The sequence below is a fragment of the Pristiophorus japonicus genome, chromosome 5, assembly GCF_044704955.1.
Source record: "Pristiophorus japonicus isolate sPriJap1 chromosome 5, sPriJap1.hap1, whole genome shotgun sequence".
Taxonomy (NCBI): Eukaryota; Metazoa; Chordata; class Chondrichthyes; family Pristiophoridae; genus Pristiophorus; species Pristiophorus japonicus.
This window is the reverse complement of record NC_091981.1, coordinates 287,703,815-287,728,363: the sequence shown is the minus strand read 5'-3', so window position 1 is coordinate 287,728,363 and position 24,549 is coordinate 287,703,815. Positions and strand designations below refer to the sequence as shown.

At 44.9% G+C, this 24,549-nt stretch overlaps 1 protein-coding gene across 3 annotated transcripts in view; it reads left to right on the top strand.

The window, feature by feature from the left end:
* dlec1 (DLEC1 cilia and flagella associated protein) overlaps nucleotides 1–24,549 on the top strand; it is a 214,727-nt gene that overhangs the window by 26,937 nt on the left and 163,241 nt on the right. For all 3 annotated transcript variants that reach the window (XM_070881759.1, XM_070881757.1, XM_070881758.1), the window contains exons 6-10: nucleotides 1,522–1,638; nucleotides 8,346–8,536; nucleotides 11,224–11,435; nucleotides 16,270–16,354; nucleotides 23,836–23,923. In XM_070881759.1, coding sequence (XP_070737860.1) covers nucleotides 1,522–1,638; nucleotides 8,346–8,536; nucleotides 11,224–11,435; nucleotides 16,270–16,354; nucleotides 23,836–23,923 — 693 coding nt within the window. The remainder of the gene's footprint in view (nucleotides 1–1,521; nucleotides 1,639–8,345; nucleotides 8,537–11,223; nucleotides 11,436–16,269; nucleotides 16,355–23,835; nucleotides 23,924–24,549) is intronic.

The window sequence follows — 24,549 nt, the reverse complement described above, 5'->3', positions numbered from 1 at the left end:
GACAAAGAATTGGAAAGATTGGCTACGGAAAAAAAAAAAACTCCCACAACCCATCTCCCCCATCCTGCTCCCCATCTATGCAGTCACGCAATCTCCTGGGAGAGGCAAAAATGCAGAGGTAAAAAAGCATGGGCCAAATCAGGAAGAAAACTGTCAGAAACTCCTCTCCGACCCCCCAAAGTTGATCAAAACCAGATCCAGGAGTCCACGGTGACTAGATAGTGCAACCAATTATAAAGGAGTTTTTTTTCCTGCACAATTATCTCCCCATCTGTCTCAAGGTGGGTGGAGAGAGGGAGGCTGTGGGGTGGGAAGGCTTGGGCCAGGAAATAATTGAGGTGGGGGGGGAGTTCTGGACCAGGAAATAATTGGGGTGGGGTGGGGGTCTGGACCAGGAAATAATTGAGGTGGTGGGGGGGGGTCTGGATCAGGAAATAATTGGGAGTGGGGGCAGGGCGGGGGAGGGGATCTAGACTAGGAAATAATTGGGGTGGGGGGGCGGGGGTCTGGACCAGGAAATAATTGGAGGAGAAATGCACAGTCCTGGTGCAACAGCAATGCTACCACTGAGCCACAGCTGACACCTGTTATGTATAATGCAGTAACGCATTGAGAGGTTCAGAAGCTGTGGTAAAATGTTTACCAATGCAATCTTTGAGTTGCCTTTTTAATTCAATCCCCTTCTCACCCCCTTTCCTGCAGTGGCCTGCCACGCCGTTCCGCGGCTGACAGGCGCCCTCCAGAACTTCATCTGTGACCTTGGTCAGTAGGGCACAAAGTTCCGATTTTGTTTTCGGGTGCAAGTTCCGGAGGCATATGGGAACGGAACTTGGGGTCGAAATCAGAAGCGGTGGAGTTACATCCATTCTACAATACAGGCTATATCCCTGTAGTACCGGGCGCTGGCAGAAGCTGCACCCACCCCCAGACTGGTGCAAGTTTGCAAATGACAGGATAATGAGGGCAAAACCTGCAATCCCACAAAATCCACTATTTACATCTCAGTGTATTGAGAGAGTGCTGCACTGTCGGAGGTGCCGTCTTTCGGATGAGACATTAAATCGAGACCCCCGTGCCCCCCCCCTCCATCTGCACTCTCAGGTGGACGTTAAAGATCCCGCAGCCCTATTTCGAAGAAGAGTAGGGGAGTTTTCCCCAATGTCCTGGCCAATATTTATATCTCAACTAACACCTAGAAGCAGATTAACTTGTAGTTGGCACCTTGCCGTTTGTGGGAGCTTGCTATGCGCAAGTTGGATGCTGTGTTCCCGACAGTGCAACAGTGGCTACACTTCAAAAGTACTTCATTGGCTGCAAAATGACAGCACACCCTTTGCGTTGCATTAAGTCAGTTGTTGCAATTGGGATGTAGCTGGACACAGAGTGGAATGAGATTGAGAAACCACGGGCTGCTGGCTGCTTTAGCAGTATTGCGGGCGCTGCAGTACGAGGGTAGCCGTGATTAAACCAGACCCGATATACAGTGATGATAATCTTTCTTTCCCGTCCATCTACTTGCAGTGAAGTCCACATTCAGGTGCTGCATAGACAGTGAGCTACTTAAGAAGCACAACTTAATCGCTCCCGAGGATTATATCACCAAGAAGCCCACGAGCACCATAGCGCCATTACCTACAGGTAAAGTCCGGGCACAATGTTGACTATTCCAGTTTATCTAATGGCAGGTGTTTGTAAAGCTGAGACCTGACTCTCTATACCCGCTTCCTTCCTTCCGTTTAATGTGCTATACTTGGGTGCTGCTCTGTCTTAGTTTGGTGGCAGACCGAACAAAATATTTGGGCCTGAACTTGCTGCAAACATGTGCCATAGTAATGGCGCATCTACATCGTAAGCTGTAATATGCTGCACAAGTTCCAGGAAATTATGGTGCGTGTGACTTATGCCATTACTTTTATCATTATTTGCTGGGACCTTTATCCTGCTGCACAGAGACCCTCACTGAAAAAGTTGAACAGCTAATTACCATTTGTATAAATTGCTCGGTCAGAAATTCAAGCACTTTTACTAAATTGAAAAACACAGCCTGCACTATGTTTTCATATGACTTCATATATTAAGATCTGTCCAGATTCCTGAAAAGGCTTTGAGCTAGAAGTATACAGTAGAGCCTTCCTGTATGGCTCAGAGAAGTGGACCATGTACAGTAGACACCTCAGGTCGCTGAAGAAATACCTCCAACGATGTCTCCGCAAAATCTTGGAAATCCCCTGGGAGGACAGACGCACTAACGTTAGTGCCCTCGACCAGGCCAACATCCCCAGCATCTAAACACTGACCACACTCGATCAACTCTGCTGGGCAGGCCACATTGTTTGCATGCCTGACACGAGACTCCCAAAGCAAGCGCTCTTCTCGGAACTCCTTCACGACAAAAAAGTCAAAGGTGGGCAGAGGAAACATTACAAGGACACCCGCAAAGCCTCCCTGATAAAGTGCAACATCCCCACCGACACCTGGGAGTCCCTGGCCAAAGACCGCCCTAAGTGGAGGAAGTGCATCCGGGAAGGCGCTGAGCACCTCGTGTTTCATCGCCGAGAGCATGCAGAAAACAAGCGGAGGCAGCGGAAAGAACGTGCGACAAACTTATCCCATCCACCCTTTCCCTCAACGACTATCTGTCCCACCTGTGGCAGGGACTGTGGCTCTCAAATTGGACTGTTCAGTCACCTAAGGACTCATTTTTAAAGTGGAAGCAAGTCTTCCACGATTCCGAGTGATTGCCTATGATGAAATTGTGTAGATTGTATTTTAAACACACCTTTTTTTTTAGACGTAACATAGTGGGCCCAAGTTTCCACATGATTTGCACCTGATTTTTAGGAGCAACTGGTGGAGAACGGACTATCTTAGAAATCGCAATTCTCTACATTTTTTTTTTCTGCAGCTCTAGTCAGGTAGAACAGTTCCACTTTGGAACAGAATTTTTTCTTCAAAAGGGGGCGTGTCCGGCCACTGACGCCTGATTTGAAAGTTTCCACAGTGAAAACGTACTCCAAACTAAGTTAGAATGGAGCAAGTGAAGATTTTTGGAGAACTGAAAAAACCTGTTCTACACATTAAAAAATCAGGCGCAGGTTACAAATTAGGCGTCCAGAACGAGGTGGGGGGGGAGGGAAGTCATTAAATTCTACAATAAATCCTTATTTATACTTCTACAAATATTATACAAATAAATCCAACCTGAATAAACATTTATAAGCCAAGAAAAGATTAAATAAACCATCTTCCTACCTGTGTGAAAGTGCTTCAGCCAGGAAGAATGCTGCAGCAAGCCTCACAAAATGAGGCAGCCGTTCCCGAAGGCGGGCGGGAGGGAAGGAACCGACCGAACGCGGGGGGGAGGAGTGGAGGGAGGGAACCGACCGACCGAACGCAGGGGGGGGGGGGGGGGTGGCGAAGGAAGCCGTTCCAGACGGCGGGCGAGCGACCGAACGCACGGGGGGGGGGGGAGCCGTTCCAGACGGCGGGCGAGCGACCGAACGCAGGGGGGGGGGGGGAGCCGTTCCAGACGGCGGGCGAGCGACCGAACGCAGGGGGGGTGGGGGGGGGGGGCCATTCCAGACGGCGAGCGAGCGGGCGGGAGGGACCCAACCGACCGACCGCAGCGGGGGGGGGGGTCGGGGAGGAAGCCGTTCCAGACGGCGGGAGGGAGGCAAGGAGACAGAAGGCTGCAGGAAGCCTCAGAAATTGAGGAGCCATTTCCCGACGGCAAAAGGGGGAGGTCGTCGGGAAACGGCTGCCTCAACTTTCTGAGGCTTCCTGCAGCCTTCTCAGTGCTGATGTGCTGATGGCAATGTGCTTTTATTAAAAAATGTTCAAAAAATAAACAGCTACAAAGAACTACAAAAATGGCCGAGTGCCAATGTTTCCTTCACGCTGCGCGTGCGCGAACGCGCACAAAAAACTAATTTAAATAGTACCCGCCCCCTCCCACTTACAAAATCGGCGCGAGTGTCGGCTCCGCCCCCCTGGGCGCCGCGCCAAACAGACAAGGAGCTACAGGGCTCTCCAGAATCGCGAGTTTTTTTTCCGGCGCTGTTTTAGGTGCGAAAAACGGGCGCCCAGCTCGGAGGGGCGCCCGTTTTTTATCGTATGGAAACTTGGGCCCAGTATTTTAATTACTGTTCTTTTTAAATGACTGTAATTACACCCCCACTAAAATCAATGATGATTGCGAATTTGAGGCAATTAAGCCAGTGTTCATGCCACTACCACTCAGACTGAGGAATAATGGCGCTGGAGACTGGGCAGTAGTGTGATTTATGTGCTTATTCAAGATGGTTATATGAAATCGATGAACGGGAAAAGACTAGCTGGTCCACCAAACCCACCCCTCCCACCTTCACTACAATGCCCAACCCCCATCTCCCCTCCTAACCCCATGTAATCTCCTGGGAGAGGCATAAAAACAGGGAACAAAACCCAGGGCCAATAGGAAAAAAATATTGTGTTAAATTCCTCTCCGACCCCCTCAGGCGATCGAATCCAGTCCAGGAGATCACATGGACCGAGTGTTGTCTATGAAGACACTGACTTTCTATATGATGTGATCTCTGCCCCAGCCAGCGACCGGTCCAGCTCCCTCTGGAAGGTAATGCAGAGAGTCAGCACTCACCACACCAGCCGGCATTGTATTCCAGAGGCTCACTACACTCTGGGAAAAGAAGACCCGCCAAACATCGTCTATTCCTAATCTCACACAGTTTACACTCGTGTCCCCTGGTCCTCCCAATCTGTTAAATGCACACATGATCAATCTGAAGAGAATCCCCAGGCCAGTCTCATAAATCAAATTCAAAGCGCGATGAGACGTTTATGAGAGACTCCCATAGGCGCTAACTAAATGCAAGTCTTTGTAGTTATAAAGGTTATAATCGTTATGGTTATGATCTGGAATGCACGGCCTGAAAGAGTGGTGGAGGCAGATTCAATCATGGCTTTCAAAAGGGAATTAGATAAGTACCTGAAGGAAAAAAATTTGCAGGGCTATGGGGAAAGAGAGGCAGATTGGGACTAGCTGAAGTGCCCTTGCAAAGAGCCGGCACGGGCTCGACGGGCCAAATGGCTCCTACTGTGCTGTAACTATTCTATGATTTTAAGATTCTATGACAACCCCACATGTATTTAAAATCGATAACTAATAACGTAGGCAAGAGTTAAATTTGCAACATCCGGAGACCATGAAATAAACAAACACCCAGTAAAAAATTACACGGGTTGCAATTAGAGAATGAGGTTAGCTGCATTCACTTTCTGGGTTTGTCCAGCTTTTGGCCACTTTCACAATTATGATTAAACGTCAGCAACATGATTCACTAGCAGGATTGTCAACAGCCATAAGTGACTGGTCACGTTTCACAGAGACTGCTCTCGCTGTCCATCTGCTGAGCATTTCCTAGTTAAAATTTAAGCCTCGTTAAACAAGTGGGTTTTGTGTCATCAGAATGTCCTGCTGTATCAGCAAAAAGGTGTCCAGTGGATGGGCTGAAAATTGTGGCACCGCGAAGTGCGCACGGACCCGGCGAGGCCTTGCAAAAGCTGGTTTTCGGGGCGACAACACATCCCTGGGAGAAGGACATTCACGCAAGAGTGATTGGGCTATTTGCCCAACTCTTGCCCAGCGAATGTCTTTCAAACTTTTATGCCTGGTAAAAGCAGGCGCACAGCTTACTTTTACCAGCGTAACACTTTCAAAATATATAAAAATTAAATTTAATCATTCATTTTTATATTAAAAACCCTGTCCATTAAGGTAAGTTTATTAAAACACACACTAACATTTCCCCAAAATATATATTTTTTCTAAAACATTAAATTACATTTAATTTCAATTAATTTTAAATATGCGAGGTGTTTTTTAAATTTATTATGCTGTATTTCAGTGTTTTAGGAGGACTTTCTCATTGATAGTAATGGGAACTCGTAAAAACGGAGTTCTTTCCCCATAGCCCTGTAAATTTTTCCTTTCCAAGTATTTATTCAACTCCCTTTCGAAAGTTGCAATTGCATCTGCTTCCACCGCCCTTTCAGGCAGTGCGTTCCAGATCGTAACAATGCATTAAAAACATTTTCTCATCTCACCTCTGATTCTTTTGACAATTATCTTAAAACTGTGTCCTCTTGTTACTGATCCTCCCACAGTGGAAACAGATTATTCTCGTTGCTGACATAGATGCGCTTTCCTTGGGTGGGTGGTGGGGGTGCTGGAGTATCCAAGATAGGCAATTCCACTCTGAGATGCTGTTATGTCTAGCAGCCTGCCCAAGATAGGAGCTACTGCCCACTGAAGGAACTCAAGTCTGCAAATGCCAATTGATACTGGGTTTGGAACCTTGGGCACCTGAAGGGGAGTGCAGTAATCTACTGCTAGAACTATTATACAGTTTTACATATTAAATAGTATTTACAGCATAGAAACAGGCTATTCGGCCCAACTGGTCTGTGCTGGTGTTTATGCTCCACACGAGCCTCCTCCCACCCTACCTCATCTCATCCTATCAACACTTCCTTCTATTCCTTTCTCCCTCACGTGCTATTCGCCTCAACTGCTCCATGTGGTAGCAAGTTCCATTTATGTTTCGGATGAGATGTTAAACCAAGGCACTCTCTGCTCTCTCAAGTGGATGTAAAAGATCCCATGACACTATTTCGAAGAAGAGCAGGGGAGTTATCCCCAGACAACATAATGAAACAAAACAGATTATCTGGTCATTATCACATGACTGTTCATGGGAGCTTGCTGTGCCCAATTAGCTACAATGTTCCCCACATTACAACAGTGACTACATTTCAACATGTTCTTCATTGGCTGTAAAGCGCTTTGAGATGTTTGGTAGTCGTGAAAGGTGCTATATAAATGCAAGTCTTTCTTTCTATGTTCCATCCTGTCTGCTGCGAGGCTGTTTCCCCTGGCTGGAGAGTCTAAAACCAGGGGTCATAGTCTCAGGATAAGGGATCGGCCATTTAGGATTGAGATGAGGAAAAATTTATTCACAGAGGATTGTGAATCTTTAGAATTCTCTACCCCAGAGGGCTGTAGCTGCTCAGTTGTTGAGTATATTCAAAGACTGAGATAGTTAGACTTATGCACTCAAATGGAATCGAGGGATGTAGGAAATAAGTCGGGAAAATGGAGTTGATGTAGAAGATCAGCCATGATCTTATTGAATGGCAGAGCAAGCTCGAGGGGCCGTATTTCTTATGTTCTTATGAAGTCGCTGTGAGACTGTATTGTACATGAGCCAGTCTGATCCAGGCCAGTGACTTTGTCATAACTGCAGCCAATGCAGTTCCTTGATCTTTCTTCTTCCAACCCCCTCCACTGTCAAAATGTTCCACCTTTGCAAATCAATCCCTCTCACAGCTCAGTAACACTGCTCAAATTGAGGCTGAAGGATGTGAATGTTAGCCAGTCTACTATACACCCTGGGGTAATTTTAACCAAATCCACCTGGTGTGAAATGGGCCCGCTTTACACTCTGCCTGATTTTTACCTTCCACTGAAGTCGATGGAGAGTAATATCGGGCAGCGAATAAAACAGGCGCCCTACCCAAACCCCGCCCCTTTCCCACCCGGCGGGTTATACAGAATTTACAGCACAGAAACAGGCCATTCAGCCCAACTGGTCCGTGCCGGTGTTTATGCTCCACACGAGACTCCTCCCACCCTACTTTATCTAATCTTATCAGCATATCCTTTAAAGGGTTAGTCTAAAATTGTGCAGCTTGTGTGACCACCAAGACATTATGCCACATATCCTTCAGGCATTTGTTAAAACCTGTAATCCATATTTGAATTGTGATCATCTCAGTTTGGCTATAGTAACTGCAGATCTTTTCCATTTCAGGTTCAGCCTGACCTGTTGGGAAAGCCGCTTCCCCCAGAGAGGATGGCAATATTCAGAGATTGAAATAACTTGGGACACTCCCTCACACCTTGTGCTTGGGCACAGAATAACACTCTCAGTAAATTGTGTGATCAGTCATGGCAAGGGTAGAATAGGTAATAAGGCCTAAAGAACACAGTACGTTAGAGCTGCAGTGAGCTATACCAAGGAATTGGCTTTGCACTTGCAATAGTGCTTATCCAATCTCAACCATGGCAATGTAGGATGGTGCCAAATAGTGCCTGGAAAATTGGAGAGCAAATCACCATGTGAGTCACTCCTGAGGACCACTAAGGGACTGGTTTCAGCACAGCCTGGTACGAGGTTGTCTACATTCTTGACTGCGATTGGTGCATCGCTCACACATACCAGAAAGAAAGGATATAAATTAAAATTATGGTTACAGTAAGAACTATATTTTTTCTCATTCTTGTTCAGGAAAATCTAAGGCCTATGATCCCGAACCAACATTCAGCTTCCTCAAACACATTTCTAAGAATCTGGTAGATGATGGGTATACAGACATGACCCCACCTAAGCCCCCCTGCACATCACTGGAGTGCAAAACATCTTTAACTTTATTCTCAACTTCTGAAGAATCCATGAATCGGAATAAATCCAGCTCTCAGGTATGTCTTCCAGCCCATGTACATGAACATCATTAGGAACTGAAGTGCTCTTCTTAGAGTCTATTTGTTTGCTTAAAAAAAAATAGACTCTATTGATGTTCATTCAGTAAGTAAGAGAGAAGATGGGTCAGTTGGTAAAGTCAGTATGTAACTGAGAAACATGTATCTGGTAGATCCCAGGTTCAGTTCCTGGTTTGTGGCAAGGTGGCATTTTTCAGCTCGACAGTGGGTGGGGTACTACATTGAGTCTCCGCACCCTGGACTAGGGAGGAGAAAAACCAAGTATGGCTTTTGCTGCTGATTGCCATCCAAAGACCCTACTTGGAAGTACATGTTTATAGGTGCCTAATGAGGACAAGGTACATGGGGCTAGAATTTTCAAAAAATCCGCCAGTGTTGGATTGCCGTCCAAAATACTGCTAAGATTTAAAAATTACCACGGGCGAAAACTTCCACAAAAAAGGAAAAAATTCCGCCCAGGCAAAAAAAATGGACCTTACACCCCAATTCTCAGCGGAAAACGTGATCTTGGGCCGATTAGGCGGTTCTTAAACAAAATGAGCGGTAATTACAAAAATTTAGACCGAGGTTGCGGGTTGGGCCTTGGAGGGGGGAAAACACAAAAAATATTTTTTCCAAAAAACATAAAATAAAAAATCAGAAAACATTCTCGGGAACCTTTTCAACTTAATCGCTGTAAAATAATTTTATTAAAAACCCTTTAACTTACTTTTTGTTGCAGAGCCGTTTACCTACCGCCCAGTTCCCACTGCTTCTCGTGGGCGTTTTTTTTCTACTTGCCTATGGGTCATCACAGAATCAAAACTCGGGCGGTGGCAGTATTTCCAAACCGCCGGCGGAACTCTTTCTGGAAATTTACACTGGGTGGTTTTCCACCCAAAATTACCAATACCGCCGAGAAACCGGGCGGAGTTGCAGTGGGAAATCCAGCCCATAGATACACTGAGAAGTTACAGCACGGAATCAGGTCACTTGGCCCAATGAGTCCATGGTGTCAACTGAGGCGAATAGAATGTTGGCCTTCATTGCGAGAGGGATGGAGTACAAAAGCAGGGAGGTCCTGCTGCAACTGTACAGGGTATTGGTGAGGCCGCCCCTGGAATACTGCATGCAGTTTTGGTCACCTTACTTAAGGAAGGATATACTAGCTTTGGAGGGGGTAGAGAGACGATTCACTAGGCTGATTCCGGAGATGAGGAGGTTATCTTATGATGATAGATTGAGTTGGCTGGGTCTTTACTCGTTGGAGTTCAGAAGGATGAGGGGTGATCCTATAGAAACATTTAAAATAATAAAAGGGATAGACAAGATAGAGGCAGAGAGGTTGTTTCCACTGGTCAGGGAGACTAGAACTAGGGGGCACAGCCTCAAAATACGGGGGAGACAATTTAAAACCGAGTTAAGAAGGAATTTCTTCTCCCAGAGGGTTGTGAATCTGTGGAATTCTCTGCCCAAGGAAGCAGTTGAGGCTATCTCATTGAATGTATTCAAATCACAGATAGATAGATTTTTAACCAATAAGAGAATTAAGGGTTATGGGGAGCGGGCGGGTAAGTGGAGCTGAGTCCACGGCCAGTTCAGCCATGATCTTGTTGAATGGTGGAGCAGGCTCGAGGGACTAGATGGCCTACTCCTGTTCCTAATTCTTATGTTCTTATGTTCTTATGTAAATACCCTCTACCTGAGCAAATAGTTCCAACGACATGTACCCACGCTAGTCTCATATCCCTTCCAACCCCTTTTCCTTCATCCACCTATCCAGCCGAGTGTAAAATGTTGACATAGTTTCTGACTCAATTCTGACTCACACTGGAAGTGAATGCCACAGCTTCATCAGAACATGGCATCATTGTGTAAGAATGATTCAGTCTTGACACCAATATTTAACACACTTAGGCCTAGAAATTCGTCTCAGGCAGTGGCGCAAAATGGGCGCTATCGGATTGGCTGTCCGTTATAAGCTGAATATCAGGCACTGCGTATAACGGGTGGCCGATCCAACACCACCCGTTTTATGCCACCGCCCGAGACGAATTTCTGGGTCTTAATGCCTAAGCAAGAGCATATACAGAGATCTGAATCATATTACCCATTCAGTCCCCGGGCAGAGGGAGTAGCATTCCTTTCCTCAGCATGATGTCCTTCGCAGATGTCTCTGCACTAGTTACTGCCTCATGTGCATTTTTATACCCCTTTCAGTCACAGGAACTTCGAACCACCACAACTGTCATAGTTAGCACCTTCTCAGTTTTGTCTTCCCTTATCAGACAGTGTCCATATTGTCTGATTTCTGACTTGGCTGCTGTTCAAGTTGAACTTTGTTGTCCAACGTGATATCTCAGAAGAACATGAGATGTCTCACTCACAGACCAGATGGTCAATGTGATCAGGGGGCATCTGTTTTACCTGTTCTACTTTTCCCAACGTTTCAGCTAATCACAGACACTAGCACCTCCTTATTTGAGAATGACCTGATGTGATGACGAGCAAGCCTTTCCTCAGCTTTTTCAACAGTCTTTTTTTCGCCCATCTGATGCACCAGCAGTTCTTTCTAGGTTATAACCTCGGTCAATTCAGATCCGCGAGGCATGATGGTAAAGTAAGCAGCAAAGATGTCAATTTCTAAATCCTTGCCCAATTGCCAATTCCTCCGTTTTTTTTGAAAGGAAGGACAATCCAAGAAGAACATCTGGAGGGACAACCTGAATCCGACGGACCGAATCCAGGCGCGGCTGGAGATGGAGAGGTTTGAGAGATGCCACAACTTCCTGAAGAACCCACGCTATCTGCCTCCGCAAGAAGGAGGCAAATCGCTCATCATCCCTAAAAAGAAGGTGGAGAAGAGGGTGGCCGGAAGAAAGATATTTGTAGAGGAAAGGTACAGAGTGCAAGGTTTAGCACAGGGGTTCATTTTCAGACTGTTGGAATTTAAAAGCAGAGAAGTTATGTTAAACTTGTATAGAATCTTGGTTAGACTACACTTGCAGTACTGTGAATTATTGTTATAAAAAGGAGAAAGAGGTAATGAAGAAGGTGCAAAGAAATATTTACTAGAATGATACCTGAACAGAGAGGTTATCCCTATCTGGAAAGGCTGAAAAAGCTGTGACTCCTTTCTCTGGAAAAAATGAAGACTGAGGGGTGACCTGATAGAGACCTTTAAGATTATGAAAGGATTTGGCAGGATACACATAGATATGATGTTTTCACTTACGGGCGAAAATAGAACTAGGGACCATAAATATTGGATAGTCACTAATAAATCCAATAGGGAATTCAGGAGAAACTTCTTTACCCAAAAAATGGTTAGAATGTGTAACTCATAAGCAATCCCTTAGAATGTGTAACTTACTACCACAAGGAGTAGTTGAGGTAAATAGTATAAATACCTTTTAAGGGGAAGGTAGATAAGCATGTGAGGGAGAAAGGAAACGTAGAAACATAGAAAATAGGTGCAGGAGTAGGCCATTCGGCCCTTCGAGCCTGCACCACCATTCAATAAGATCATGGCTGATCATTCCCTCAGTATCCCTTTCCTGCTTTCTCTCCATACCCCTTGATCCTTTTAGCTGTAAGGGCCATATCTAACTCCCTCTTGAATATAGCATCAACACCTCTCTGTGATAGGGAATTCCACAGGTTAACAACTCTGAGTGAAGAAGTTTCTCCTCATCTCAGTCCTAAATGGCTTACCCCTTATCCTTAGAGTGTGTCCCCTTGTTCTGGACTTCCCCAACATCAGGAACATTCTTCCTGCATCTAACCTGTCCAGTCCCTTCGGAATTTTATATGTTTCGATAAGATCCCCTCTCATCCTTCTAAACTCGAGTGAATACAGGCCCAGTCGATCCAGTCCCTCCTCATATGTCAGTCCAGCCATCCCGGGAATTAGTCTGGTGAACCTTCGCTGCACTCCCTCAATAGCAAGAATGTCGTTCCTCAGATTAGGAGACCAAAACTGAACACAATATTCCAGGTGTGGCCTCACCAAGGCCCTATACAACTGCAGTAAGACCTCCCTGCTCCTATACTCAAATCCCCTAGCTATGAAGGCCAACATACCATTTGTCATCTTCACCGCCTGCTGTACCTACATGCCAACTTTCAATGCTGATGTACCATGACACCCAGGTCTCGTTGCACCTCCCCTTTTCCTAATCTGCCGCTATTCAGATAATATCCTGCCTTTGTGTTTTTGCTACCAAAGTGGATAACCTCACATTTATCCACATTATACTGCATCTGCCATGCATTTGCCCACTCACCTAACCTGTCCAAGTCACCCTGCAGCCTCTTAGCATCCTCCTCACAGCTCACACCACCACCTAGTTTAGTGTCATCTGCAAACTTGGAGATATTACACTCAATTCCTTCATCCAAATCATTGATGTACACTGTAAATAGCTGGGGTCCCAACACTGAACCCTGCAGCACCCCAATAGTCACTGCCTGCCATTCTGAAAAGGACCCGTTAATCCCAACTCTCTGTCTGTCAACCAGTTCTCTATCCACGTCAGTACATTACCCCCAATACCATGTGCTTTAATTTTGCACACTTATCTCTTGTGTGGGACCTTGTCAAAAGCTTTTTGAAAGTCCAAATACACCACATCCACTGGTTCTCCCTTATCCACTCTACTAGTTACATCCTCAAAAAATTCTAGAAGATTTGTCAAGCATGATTTCCCTTTCATCAATCGATGCTGACTTGGACCGATCCTGTCACTGCTTTCCATCTTTAATAATTGATTCCAACATTTTCCCCACTACTGATGTCAGATTAACCGGTCTATAATTACCCGTTTTCGCTCTCCCTCCTTTTTTACAAAGTGGTGTTACATTAACTACCCTCCAGTCCATAGGAACTGATCCAGAGTTGATAGGCTGTTGGAAAATGATCACCAATGCATCCACTATTTCTAGGGCCACTTCCTTAAGTACTCTGGGATGCAGGAATTTATCGGCCTTCAATCCCATCAATTTCCTTAACACAATTTCCCGCCTAATAAGGATATCCTTCAGTTCTTCCTTCTCACTAGATCCTTGGGTCCCTTAGTACTTCCGGAAGGTTATTTGTGTCTTCCTTCGTGAAGACAGAACCAAAGTATTTGTTCAACTGGTCTGCCATTTCTTTGTTCCCCATTATAAATTCACCTGAATCTGACTACAAAGGACCTACGTTTGTCTTCACTAATCTTTTTCTCTTCACATATCTATAGAAGCTTTTGCAGTCAGTTTTTATGTTCCCAGCAAGCTTCTTCTCATACTCTATTTCCCCCCTCCTAATTAAACCCTTTGTCCTCCTCTGATGGATTCTAAATTTCTCCCAGTCCTCAGGTTTGCTGCTTTTTCTGGCCAATTTATATGCCTCTTCCTTGGATTTAACACTATTCTTAATTTCCCTTGTTAGCCACGGTTGAGCCACCTGCCCCGTTTTATTTTTACTCCAGACAGGGATGTACAATTGTTGAAGTTCATCCATGTGATCTTTAAATGTTTGCCATTGCCTATCCACCGTCAACCCTTTAAGTATCATACGCTAGTCTATTCTAGCCAATTCACGTCTCATACCATCGAAGTTACCTTTGCTTAAGTTCAGGACCATAGTCTCTGAATTAACTGTGTCACTCTCCATCTTAATAAAGAAGTCCAGAATTTCTAGTTTCCCCGCACGCAGTGGAGTTTTAACTCTACAGCGTGCATCAGTTTACCTGCCCGAAAGTCAAACTGATTGACGGGATTGGCTTCCATTTGGGTGGAGAGGACTCCGGAGCAGGTCACTGGAGCAAGTAGGTCCGATCCCCGACCCCGGGGGCGTATCACCGATCCAGCGGTTCCGCTCCCTGACCCTGGAGGTTCTGCACCCTGACACCGGGGTCTTTGTAAGGGTGGGTTGGTCTGATGGTTGGGAGCTTGGGGGGCCGAGAGGAAGCACTGCAATCCTCCTAGCCCACAAGTAGTGCTGTAAAGGCACTTACCTTCTTCCCGAACTTGGCTAGTTCTGGAGCACAAGTCTTCAGCACGACAGCCGGGATGTTGTCGGGACCCATAGCCTTTGTTGTATCCAGTGCGCTCAGCCATTTCTTGATATCATGTCGAGTGAATTGAATGGTCCACTCATTCTAGAACCCACCTGATTTTCGTTCCATTGAAATCGATGAAATGAATGCTGGATGTGTTCTACAAAGGGTGGACAATCTGCTCCGCCAAATTACCACTCAGGCGGCGAATAAAAATCTACCACACTCTGTTTCTCTATATCTGTCTCTGTCACTCCCTCCCCTTACTTAGCATACTTTTTGAAGTAAAAATGAGTAGCTTTTATTTAAAAATATAGTTGAAAATATATGGAAACATACAGTTTGTACTGAAATTATTTTGTAAACACATGAACTAAAGTACTGTGATGGGACAGAATTATAATTGTCTTTTCCACAGAAGGATATAAATAATACAATGCTTACCATTGGAACATGGAAGCTTCAATAGCTGTCAGTTATTGAAATGGGTCTCTGTGTCCCTCTGAAATTTATAGAGTACATCATCGAACATGAACAGACCACAACAGATATCTGATTAATATACTTCGTCATTTGTTTCTTCAATTCTGTCTTTCGCGCTCTCTTTCTTACATACACACAAACACATCCTCTCTGGTTTATTTAAAGTTCAAAATAAACTTTATCTGAATAAAGTTTTCTTTTAAATTAATTTTGATATGCAACCAAGTAGATACTGCTGGAAGCTGAAGATAAACATTCAAGCATTAGGAACGATAATGTGCGTCATGAGAAATTGTGCACACCACTAATGCTAAGACTGTAGAGTAAAACTATCCAATTTAAACCCAGGCTTTTGGCAGAACCCAAGGCCTTGAAGTAAAGTATGCAAAAGACAATGTAATCATGTTATTGTGAAAATGTATTTTTTTTGTTGTTTTTATTTTGTTTAATTTGAACATTAGTCATTTCAGTTGCTGACAAAAGATGGGAGATGGAATTATATTCAGATTTGAACAGAGTTGGGAGAAGTTGGAGGACCAAGGAAGGACTAGGCCTGTGAAGGCGTTGAGAAGTTGTAGATGTGTGACATCCAAATATGACAGATAGGTGTCAGGGACACAAAACATGATAAAGTGTGTATGAATATGAATATATACTATTAGTTTGACTGTAGAATTGCCCATAGTCAATTGATGGATAGGGTTTGGGGAGAAGCTTCAGAACGGTGTTCCACATAGCCAGAGGCCGTAATTACAAAAGGCGTGACCAAAAATTGTGACAACAGGAAGTAAGGTTTGTGGGCAGGAAGTGGGCACCTTACGCATGATTCTTAATGATAATATGTATCTAAAAGTGATGACTGTATGGGAACAATTCCTTTCTGAAAGAGCTAAGTCCAACAATGCAGGACACCACCAAGTCTGGAAAGAGTAGCGTAGATCATAGAAATCAAAACATTACGGTGGTGCCAAAATTGGGCTTTTAAAGGACTGAAGATTATCGGAGTGTGGCAGGACAAGGGGAGGCTAAGAAGTGCTACCATTGTGAGTTCTTGAGAAAGGGTGAGCTAGATCAGCAGGACTAGATTTGAATAAACAAAGTGATGAGAGATGAAGATTTCTCAATAGCAAAAATAACAAATTATAGGGGTCACAATCTAGATAGTTTTTAGGTGGCTGATGTATAATATTGTTCCTTTTTCTGATGCAGTGATCCTCATGATCCTATTCCTGTTTTTCTGGCAAATCCACCAATTGTCCTCTTTACAGATTACAAAGTGGGACAGGTGTATGAGGTAAGTCTGAATGGTGTCAGTAATTTCAAAGGGGTGTAAAAATGGTTAAATTAACTGCATTGTTCCCCCTGCACCCATATCGAAACAGCAATCCATCCTGTTTCAAACGATAAGATTTGAACATTATAGGAGTAGATTTTCTGATCCTCAAGACTGGTGATATAGAGAGTGACAATAGGCACTGCGGAGGGGGAGTTGGGGGGAACTGGAAAATGGGCCTTATTAGATCCAGAGGGCCAGATCGGTCCCACTTTACACCAAGTGCTATATTTCCAGCCGAGTGATCATAGCGTTATTTAAACAAGGAGCCACAGCTTTATTTAAATATAACAGAATGCATTTTAAAAAAGCCGAGCTCCATTTTCCATCTTCCCAGGTTGAGATTGAGCTGGGTACTCCTTTTACCTACCAGCGATGAAGCTATTAAAGGGCTTGAGGCTTTTATGTCACATTTTTGTTTCTTAGTTTTGTAGTATAGATTCTGTTTTTTTTTTGTCAGTTTAATGAAAATTATTTCATCAGTTTTTTTTTATTGGAGATTTTTTATTCTTGTCTCCTAGCATCACATAATGTTTATCTGAAGCCTAAGCTGACCACGAGAGAGCAGTCTATAAATAAGACACTTACAAGATGTCAGCAGCACAGGAAAGCGGCAAAGAAAAAGGAACATGAAAAGGAGCTTTGACAACAGAAACTTTCATTGGGGGGCTCAGGTAGTGCCCCAGCAGCTAAGGGAAGGGTTCTTACTGGTCGGCAGTTGTGAAGCTTCCCATTTCATAGTTGCAGTACGGGATGAGAGAAGGCACGCTAAGGAGGCATCAGAGGCGGACTGCCTGCACTTATTATGCCAACAACTGTATCTATAGACTCTGGCACAACTACCCAACAATGGAGTTAAGATACAGATCAGCCATGATCTTATTGAATGGCAGAACAGGCTTGAGGGGCTGAATGGCCCAATCCTGATCCTATTTTTCTCATCATCATAGGCAGTCCCTTGGAATCGAGGAAGACTTGCTTCCACTCTAAACATGAGTCCTTAGGTGGCTGTACAGTCTAATACGAGAATCACAGTCCCTATCAGAGGTGGGGCAGATAGTCGTTGAGGGAAAGGGTGGGTGGCACTGGTTTGCCCCACGCTCTTTCCGCTGCCTGCGCTTGATTTCTGCATGCTCTCGGCGGTGAGGCTGTAGGTACTCAGCGCCTTCCTGGATGCACTTCCTCCACTTAGGGCGATCTTTGGCCAGGGAATCCCAGGTGTTAGTGGGGATGTTGTACTTTATCAGGGAGGCTTTGAGGGTGTCTCTTTAATGATGCCTCTGCCCACCTCTGGCTCGTTTGCTGTGCAGGAGTTCCGAGTAGAGCGCTTGCTTTGGGAGCCTCGTGTCTGGCATGCGAACAGTGTGGCCTGCCCAGCGGGGCTGATAAAGTGTGGTCAGTGCTTCAATGCTGGGGATGTTGGCCTGGTCGAGGACGCTAACGTTGGTGCGTCTGTCCTCCCAGGGGATTTGCAGGATCTTGCGGAGACATCGTTGGTGGTATTTCTTCAACAACTTGAGGTGTCTGCTGTACATGATCCATGTCTCTGAGCCATACAGGAGGGCGGGTGTCACTACAGCCCTGTAGACCATGAGCTTGGTGGCAGATTTGAGGGCCTGGTCTTCAAACACTTTTCCTCCGGCGGCCAAAGGCTATATTTCTATGGTTCTGTTGTTGTCTCTCGACCCATCTTTTGTTTCTTGTCCCATTACCACCCATGTTCCCTTTAAGCGGCCGTGCAACGCTCCTCAGCTCCCGCGCACCCAGCTCTCCAGCTTTTAAATAGGAAAAACCACGCATGCACAATATTTTGAATGGCCCATGTAGCTCCTTAAAGGGGCCGCACACCCAAACAAAAATTGATTACCACCCCCCTTTCCCTTGAGCCAACATCCCTTTTGTTTTTGGTCACTCTTGCCTTCCACCCTATCACAGGCCTTCCTTTTTGTCTTGTTTCCACCACCGCCCTCACCACACTGCCCCGCGCCTCTGTACTTGCTTAAAACCTGTTACAACCCTAACTCCTTCCAGTTCTGACGCAAGGTCATGGACCTGAAACGTTAACTCTGTTTCTCTCTTCACAGTTGCTGCCAGACCTGCTGAGTATTTCCAGCATTTTCTGTTTTTATTACTGTAAAATACTGGCTTTGCAGGCTTCAGATCAGCACAGGGCCAGTTGTAAATCTGTGCCATCTGCTGCCAGGATGCCAGCAGCCAATTTGCACCACCGGGGCAGTCAAATTCAGCTCGTCCTTGGTCTTGTTTCTTTGCCATCTTCTGCTAGGCAATCTGCACTGCTCTGTTCAGTACTCTCGCCTCTGAGTTCGAAGGTGGTGGGTTCAAGTCCCCACCCTAGAGACTTGAGCACAAAATCTAAGCTGACGCTCGCAGCGTAGTACTGAGAGATTGTAGAGGGACGTGATCGGGGCCCAGGAGAGGCGTGAGTTCGGGGCCCAGAAGAGGCAAGGGCCCAGGGGCAGCATGGGCCAGCCACACTGCGATATATGTGTGCACTAGGTCCGTGCAGCAGAGCTGGTCTCCAGTCGTCTTGGGTAACCCTTGCCACTGGACCAAGACCTAGCTCTGTCAAGTCCGTGTCGTGGCTGGTGTGCAACGGCCATCACACATTTAAAAAATCCGCACACAGGCATCTTCCACCCTTCAAGATTTAGTTCGGGATCTGGAATATTAGGTCCTTCATTGAAACACCTATGAATTTTTTGGCATGGAAGCAGGTCATCCTCGACGCGAGGGACTACCTATGATGATGATGATGAGTACTGAGGGAGTGCAGTGCTGTCGGAGGTGCGGTCTTTTGAATGAGATGTAAAACTAAGGCACCGTCTTGGATGGATGTAAAAGACCCCATGGCACTATTCCGAAGAAGAACAGGGGAGTTCTCCCCAATGTCCTGACCAATATTTATCCCTCAACTAACACCGAGAAACAGATTATCTGGTCATTATCACATTCGTATTTGTGGGAGCTTGCTGTGCACAAATTAGCTGCTGCGTTTCCTACATTACAACAGTGACTACTTCATTGGCTGTCAAGTACTTTGAGATGTCCTGAAGCCATGAAAGATGCAAGTCTTGTAAAAGCTGAAATTCATGCCTTTGTTACACAGAAACATAGAAACTTAGAAAATAGGTGCAGGAGCAGGCCATTCGACCCTTCGAGCCTGCACCATCATTCAATATGATCATGGCTGATCATGCAACTTCAGTACCCCACTCCCGCCTTCTCTCCAAAACCCTGATCCCTTCAGCCATAAGGGCCATATCTAACTCCCTCTTGAATATATCCAACAAACTGGACTCAACAACTTTCTGTCGTAGAGAATTCCACAGGTTCACCACTCTCTGGGCGAAAAAAGTTTCTCCTCATCTCGGTCCGATATGGCTTACCCCTTATCCTTAGACTGTGACCCCTGTTCGGGACTTCCCCAACATCGGGAACATTCTTCCCGTCATAATTTTATATGTTTCTATGAGATCCACTCTCATTCTTCTAAATTCTAGTGAGTATAAGTCTAGTCGATCCAGCCTTTCTTAATATGTAAGTCCTGCCATCCCGGGAATTAGTCTGGTGAACCTTCGCTGCACTCCCTCAATAGCAAGCACGTCCTTCCTCAGATTAGGAGACCAAAACTGCACACAATACTTGAGGTGTTGTCTCACCAAGGCCCTGTACAACTGCAGTAAGACCTCCCTGCTCCTATACTCAAATCCTCTCACTATGAAGGCCAGCATGCTATTTGCTTTCTTTACTGCCTGCTGTACCTGCATGCCTACCTTCAGTGACTGATGTACCATAACACCCAGGTCTCATTGCATCTCCCCTTTTACTAATCTGTCATCATTCAGATAATAATCTGCCTTCCTGTTTTTGCCACCAAAGTGGGTAACCTCACATTTATCCATATTATACTGCATCTGCCATGCATTTGCCCATTCACCTAACCTGTCCAAGTCACCCTGCAGCCTCTTAGCATCCTCCTCACAGCTCACACTGCCACCCAGCTTAGTGTCATCTAGACTTGACTACTCAAATTCACTCCTGGCTGGCCTCCCACATGCTACACTACGTAAACTTGAGGTTATCCAAAACTCAGCAGCCTGTGTCCTAACCCGCACCAAGTCACGATCACTCATCACACCTGTGCTTTCTGACCTACATTGGCTCCTGGTTAAACAATGCCTCGATTTCAAAATTCTCATCCTTGTTTACAAATCACTCCATGGCCTTGCCCCTCCATATCTCTGTAATGTTTTTCAGCCTCACAACCCAACAAGATGTCTGCACTCCTCAAATTCTGCCCTCTTAAACATCCCTCATTATAACTGCTCAACCATCGGTGGCTGTGCCTTCAACTGTTTGGGTCCTAAGCTCTGGAACTCCCTCCCTAAACCTCTCCGCCTCTCTACCTTTCTTTCCTCCTTTAAGACACTCCTTAAAACCTGCCTCTTTAACTAAGCTTTTGGTCATCTGCCTTAATTTCTTCTTTTGTGGCTTGGTGTCAAATTTATCTTTTTTCTCTTGTAACACTGCTGTGAAGCACCTTGGGATGTTTTACTACATTAAAGGCGCTATATAAATAAAAGTTATTGTTGTTTGTTGTTGAAATAGGCATTCAAAATATTTAGAGTCTTTGTAAAAGCTAAAAAATAATGCCCCTCTATGTGGCCAGCTTCCTTTAAGTGTGGCAACATCCTCAGTGGCCCTTTCAGGACTTGTACGTTTTTTTAAAGTTGCTTTATTTTTTTCAATAAATGCGTGATTGTCACCACGAAATCAGTGGACACAGGAATTTTAGATAAGCATGTTAAGCATTCTTACACTGCTATCCCATAACTTAATTTCAAAGCCGAGAAGATTTGTCTGGCAGATCCATCCCTCCCATATAGTGGAGTTCAGGTAAAGTACAGGTACTTATTATAAAAATATGTGGCGCAAAATCAGACCACTTGGCCCGTCAAGCCGACTCATTTCAACTGACTGCAAATTATTCATTGCCTGAGGGAGATTAAAAACCACGGCTAAAACTTTAAAGGTGCTTTTGTGAAACTTTTGCCCAGGTTCCCCATGGGAATGGAGGCAAAACCAAATTCAGGGCGTCAGTCTAACATTACACGTTATGATTCAGTCCTGCTCAGTTGCATTCTACAAGTGACAAAATAGTCATGGTATTTTGGTAGAATATTTGATCTTTGTCCATCTGACCTTCAGTATTGTTCTTTTTAAAATGTTCTTGTTGTGCTTTATCTCCCCTCTGCTCTCTCCTCCTGAAGCCATTGCCTCTTTGCTGGAGTTTTGCCCATGGTGCCAGGAGCCCTCTGACTTCTCACCCAGTGTTTGGCAGTGAGTGCAGGCAGTCTGATTGACTGCAGATAACATCACCGCCAAGTTAGTCCTGTCGCAACTCGAAATCTTTTGCTGCATTCCCTGCTATGACCTGGTGACTGGCTTTAAGTTAGTAAGATAGTAAAAGACGGTAAGCACTGTAAAGAATTTAAAGCTGGTTCCTGGGTTGTGGCCTGGAATGTGACTATAGGACTGGGAAAGCACTTTTCTAAAACTCCCGGGCGATAGGCGGAATTCACAAAGGCTCCTTCATTCACTCCCCACAAAAATGCTGCTAGACCCCACCTATCCAATATTATCAAAAGCCCTCCATACCCTGCACCCCTCATTCCTCCATACCCCAAGACCCTTCTCTCTAATTGTCCCCAGTCTTCCCACTTCCTCCCCGAATCATACGCCCAACTATCTGTTACTGTTCGCAAGTCCTGTCACTGGCCCCTTACCAATCATCCCAGACCTCAGCTAAATGTAGTCCCATGCCTCCCTAAATGGTCACTCCTTCCAAATCCCACTGTCCCTCTTCTAGTGCACCCAGACCCCCGATGAATCAGAGATAAATAACTTACAGTCGGGTACGATAGAAAACTGATTAAATGGGTAATCAAACACATAATAATAATGAATTACAATTTCCACACAAATGTGGACATAACCAAACAACTCGAACCCAAAAACACCACTAACACTCTCCGAATCCTTTGTAATAAAAATGATATTCACTTGTGCAATCAACAACAACAACTTGTATTTATATAGCGCCTTTAATGTAGTAAAACACCCCAAAGCGCACCACAGGAGTGTTATAAAACCAAAATTGACACCAAACCACATAAGAAGATATTAGGGCGGATGACTAAAAGCTTGGTCAAAGAGGTAAGTTTTAAGGTGCGTCTTAAAGGTGGAAAGAAAGCTAGAGAGGCGGAGAGGTTTAGGGAGGGAATTCCAGAGCTTGGGGCCCAAACAGCTGAAGGCACGGCTACCAATGGATGAGCAATTAAAATCAGGGCTGCTCAAGAGGCCAGAATTAGAGGAGCGCAGAGATCTCGGCGGGGGAAGGGGCTGTGGGGCTGGAGGAGATTATCACCATTAGTAACCCTGATATATATAATGTGATCACCTTATCCAATGCCCAACCATAAACGTGGTGAAATAAAAATGGAAAATGCTGGAAATACTGAGCAGATCGGTGGAGAGAGAGAGAAACAAAATTGACGATGACCTTTCATCAGAAACCTGGCGGTTCCAATTGTGCTGCAAATAGAACTTGTGTTCATTCACCACACCCAGGCTCTCACAACACAAACCCTGTTGGGAATGCCTGGCAAAGCTTGAAAACGTAGCATCGAATGGCCCCGTGCGCAACTCCACGGCCACGCTCTGCAGGTAGATACTGTTATGTCTTTAGATGCTCTGATAGTGATGCCACGAGGCAAAGTATTGTACTTGAACTGTAGTGACCTTAGTCCATTTAATATAACTCCAGAGTGAGGATATCTCATGGTGGACTCCCTTTTATACCTGGGTACCTGTGGTGTATAGGTGACCCTTGGGCCTCCACCAGTTGCACCCTCTGGTGGTGCCAGCATAGTGTATACAGTGTGAACCTTGTTGATGGTACCTCTGGTAAACAAGTCTCCATTTTATGCAACTATACAGTAACTACACAGAGAGTATATCTATAGTATACATATATAACAGATACAGTTTGGCCGCAGATTTTAAATCACTGCAATCTGCGGAGAAACTACCCAGCAATGAAAAGTACCCTTGAACTGACTTTGGAAAGTGCCTACTTACAGCAATTGTCAACTTAAAGAGGCACACACATTACATATTAGTACACATTAATAACAGAATAATAAATTGTATGTTACATAGTATGCTGCTTCTGTCCTCATAAACCAGTGTATATTACCATAAGCAATGTCACGGGGAGATTCGCCAGTACCATACAAGTAGACTGTTACCAGAAAAATGCAAATCTACACTACTGATAAACCTTTGATTTGTTTCTTTATTCTCTCATTCTCATTTTATTTAAGCAAATCACCTTGTTACGTCCCCTTATCTTTTTCCAGACAAACGTTGAGCTGCGGAATCTAACTTCCAGCAGCCGCCATCTCAGAATCATCCCACCGAGCACCTCTTTCTTTTCCATCGGACTGGGTAAGCAGACCCTTTCATTTTATTGTTTAGGTGACTGTCAAAATATATACAGTCAGATCTAAGTATATTAGAATCATGAACATCTTGCGCATCTCCGATTTTCTTTGCTCCACCATTGGTGGCCGTGCCTTTAGCTGCCCGGGCCCTCAGCTCTAGAATTCCCTCCCTAAACCTCTTCACCTTTCTCTCTTCCTCTTAAGACGCTGCTTAAAACAAACTCTTTGACCAAGCTTTTAGTCACCTGTCTTATTATCTCCTTATGTGACTCGGTGTCAAAACTTTTTACAATAATGTTTCTGTGAAGCATCTTGGGACGTTTTGCTGCATTAAAGGTGCTATATAATGCAGCTTGTTACATATTAGGGTAATTTTATGAATCTGTTCTGCTGGAGGGAGCCTCCACTGGCAAAGCTTATAGAAAATGCAGGCTCTCGTTGGTTTATATACCAATATTTGTAGCTGTGTCTATATACAATCGCACATGGTGTTGCTGATGGGTGTTGGAGGATATGCTATTTATATGGTGTAACAGTTGATGTATTATTGTCAGCGTCATTGACTTATGATATCTATATATGTCAAATTATGTTCTGTGGAATCCACAGAGTGTGACAGGAAAGTGTTAT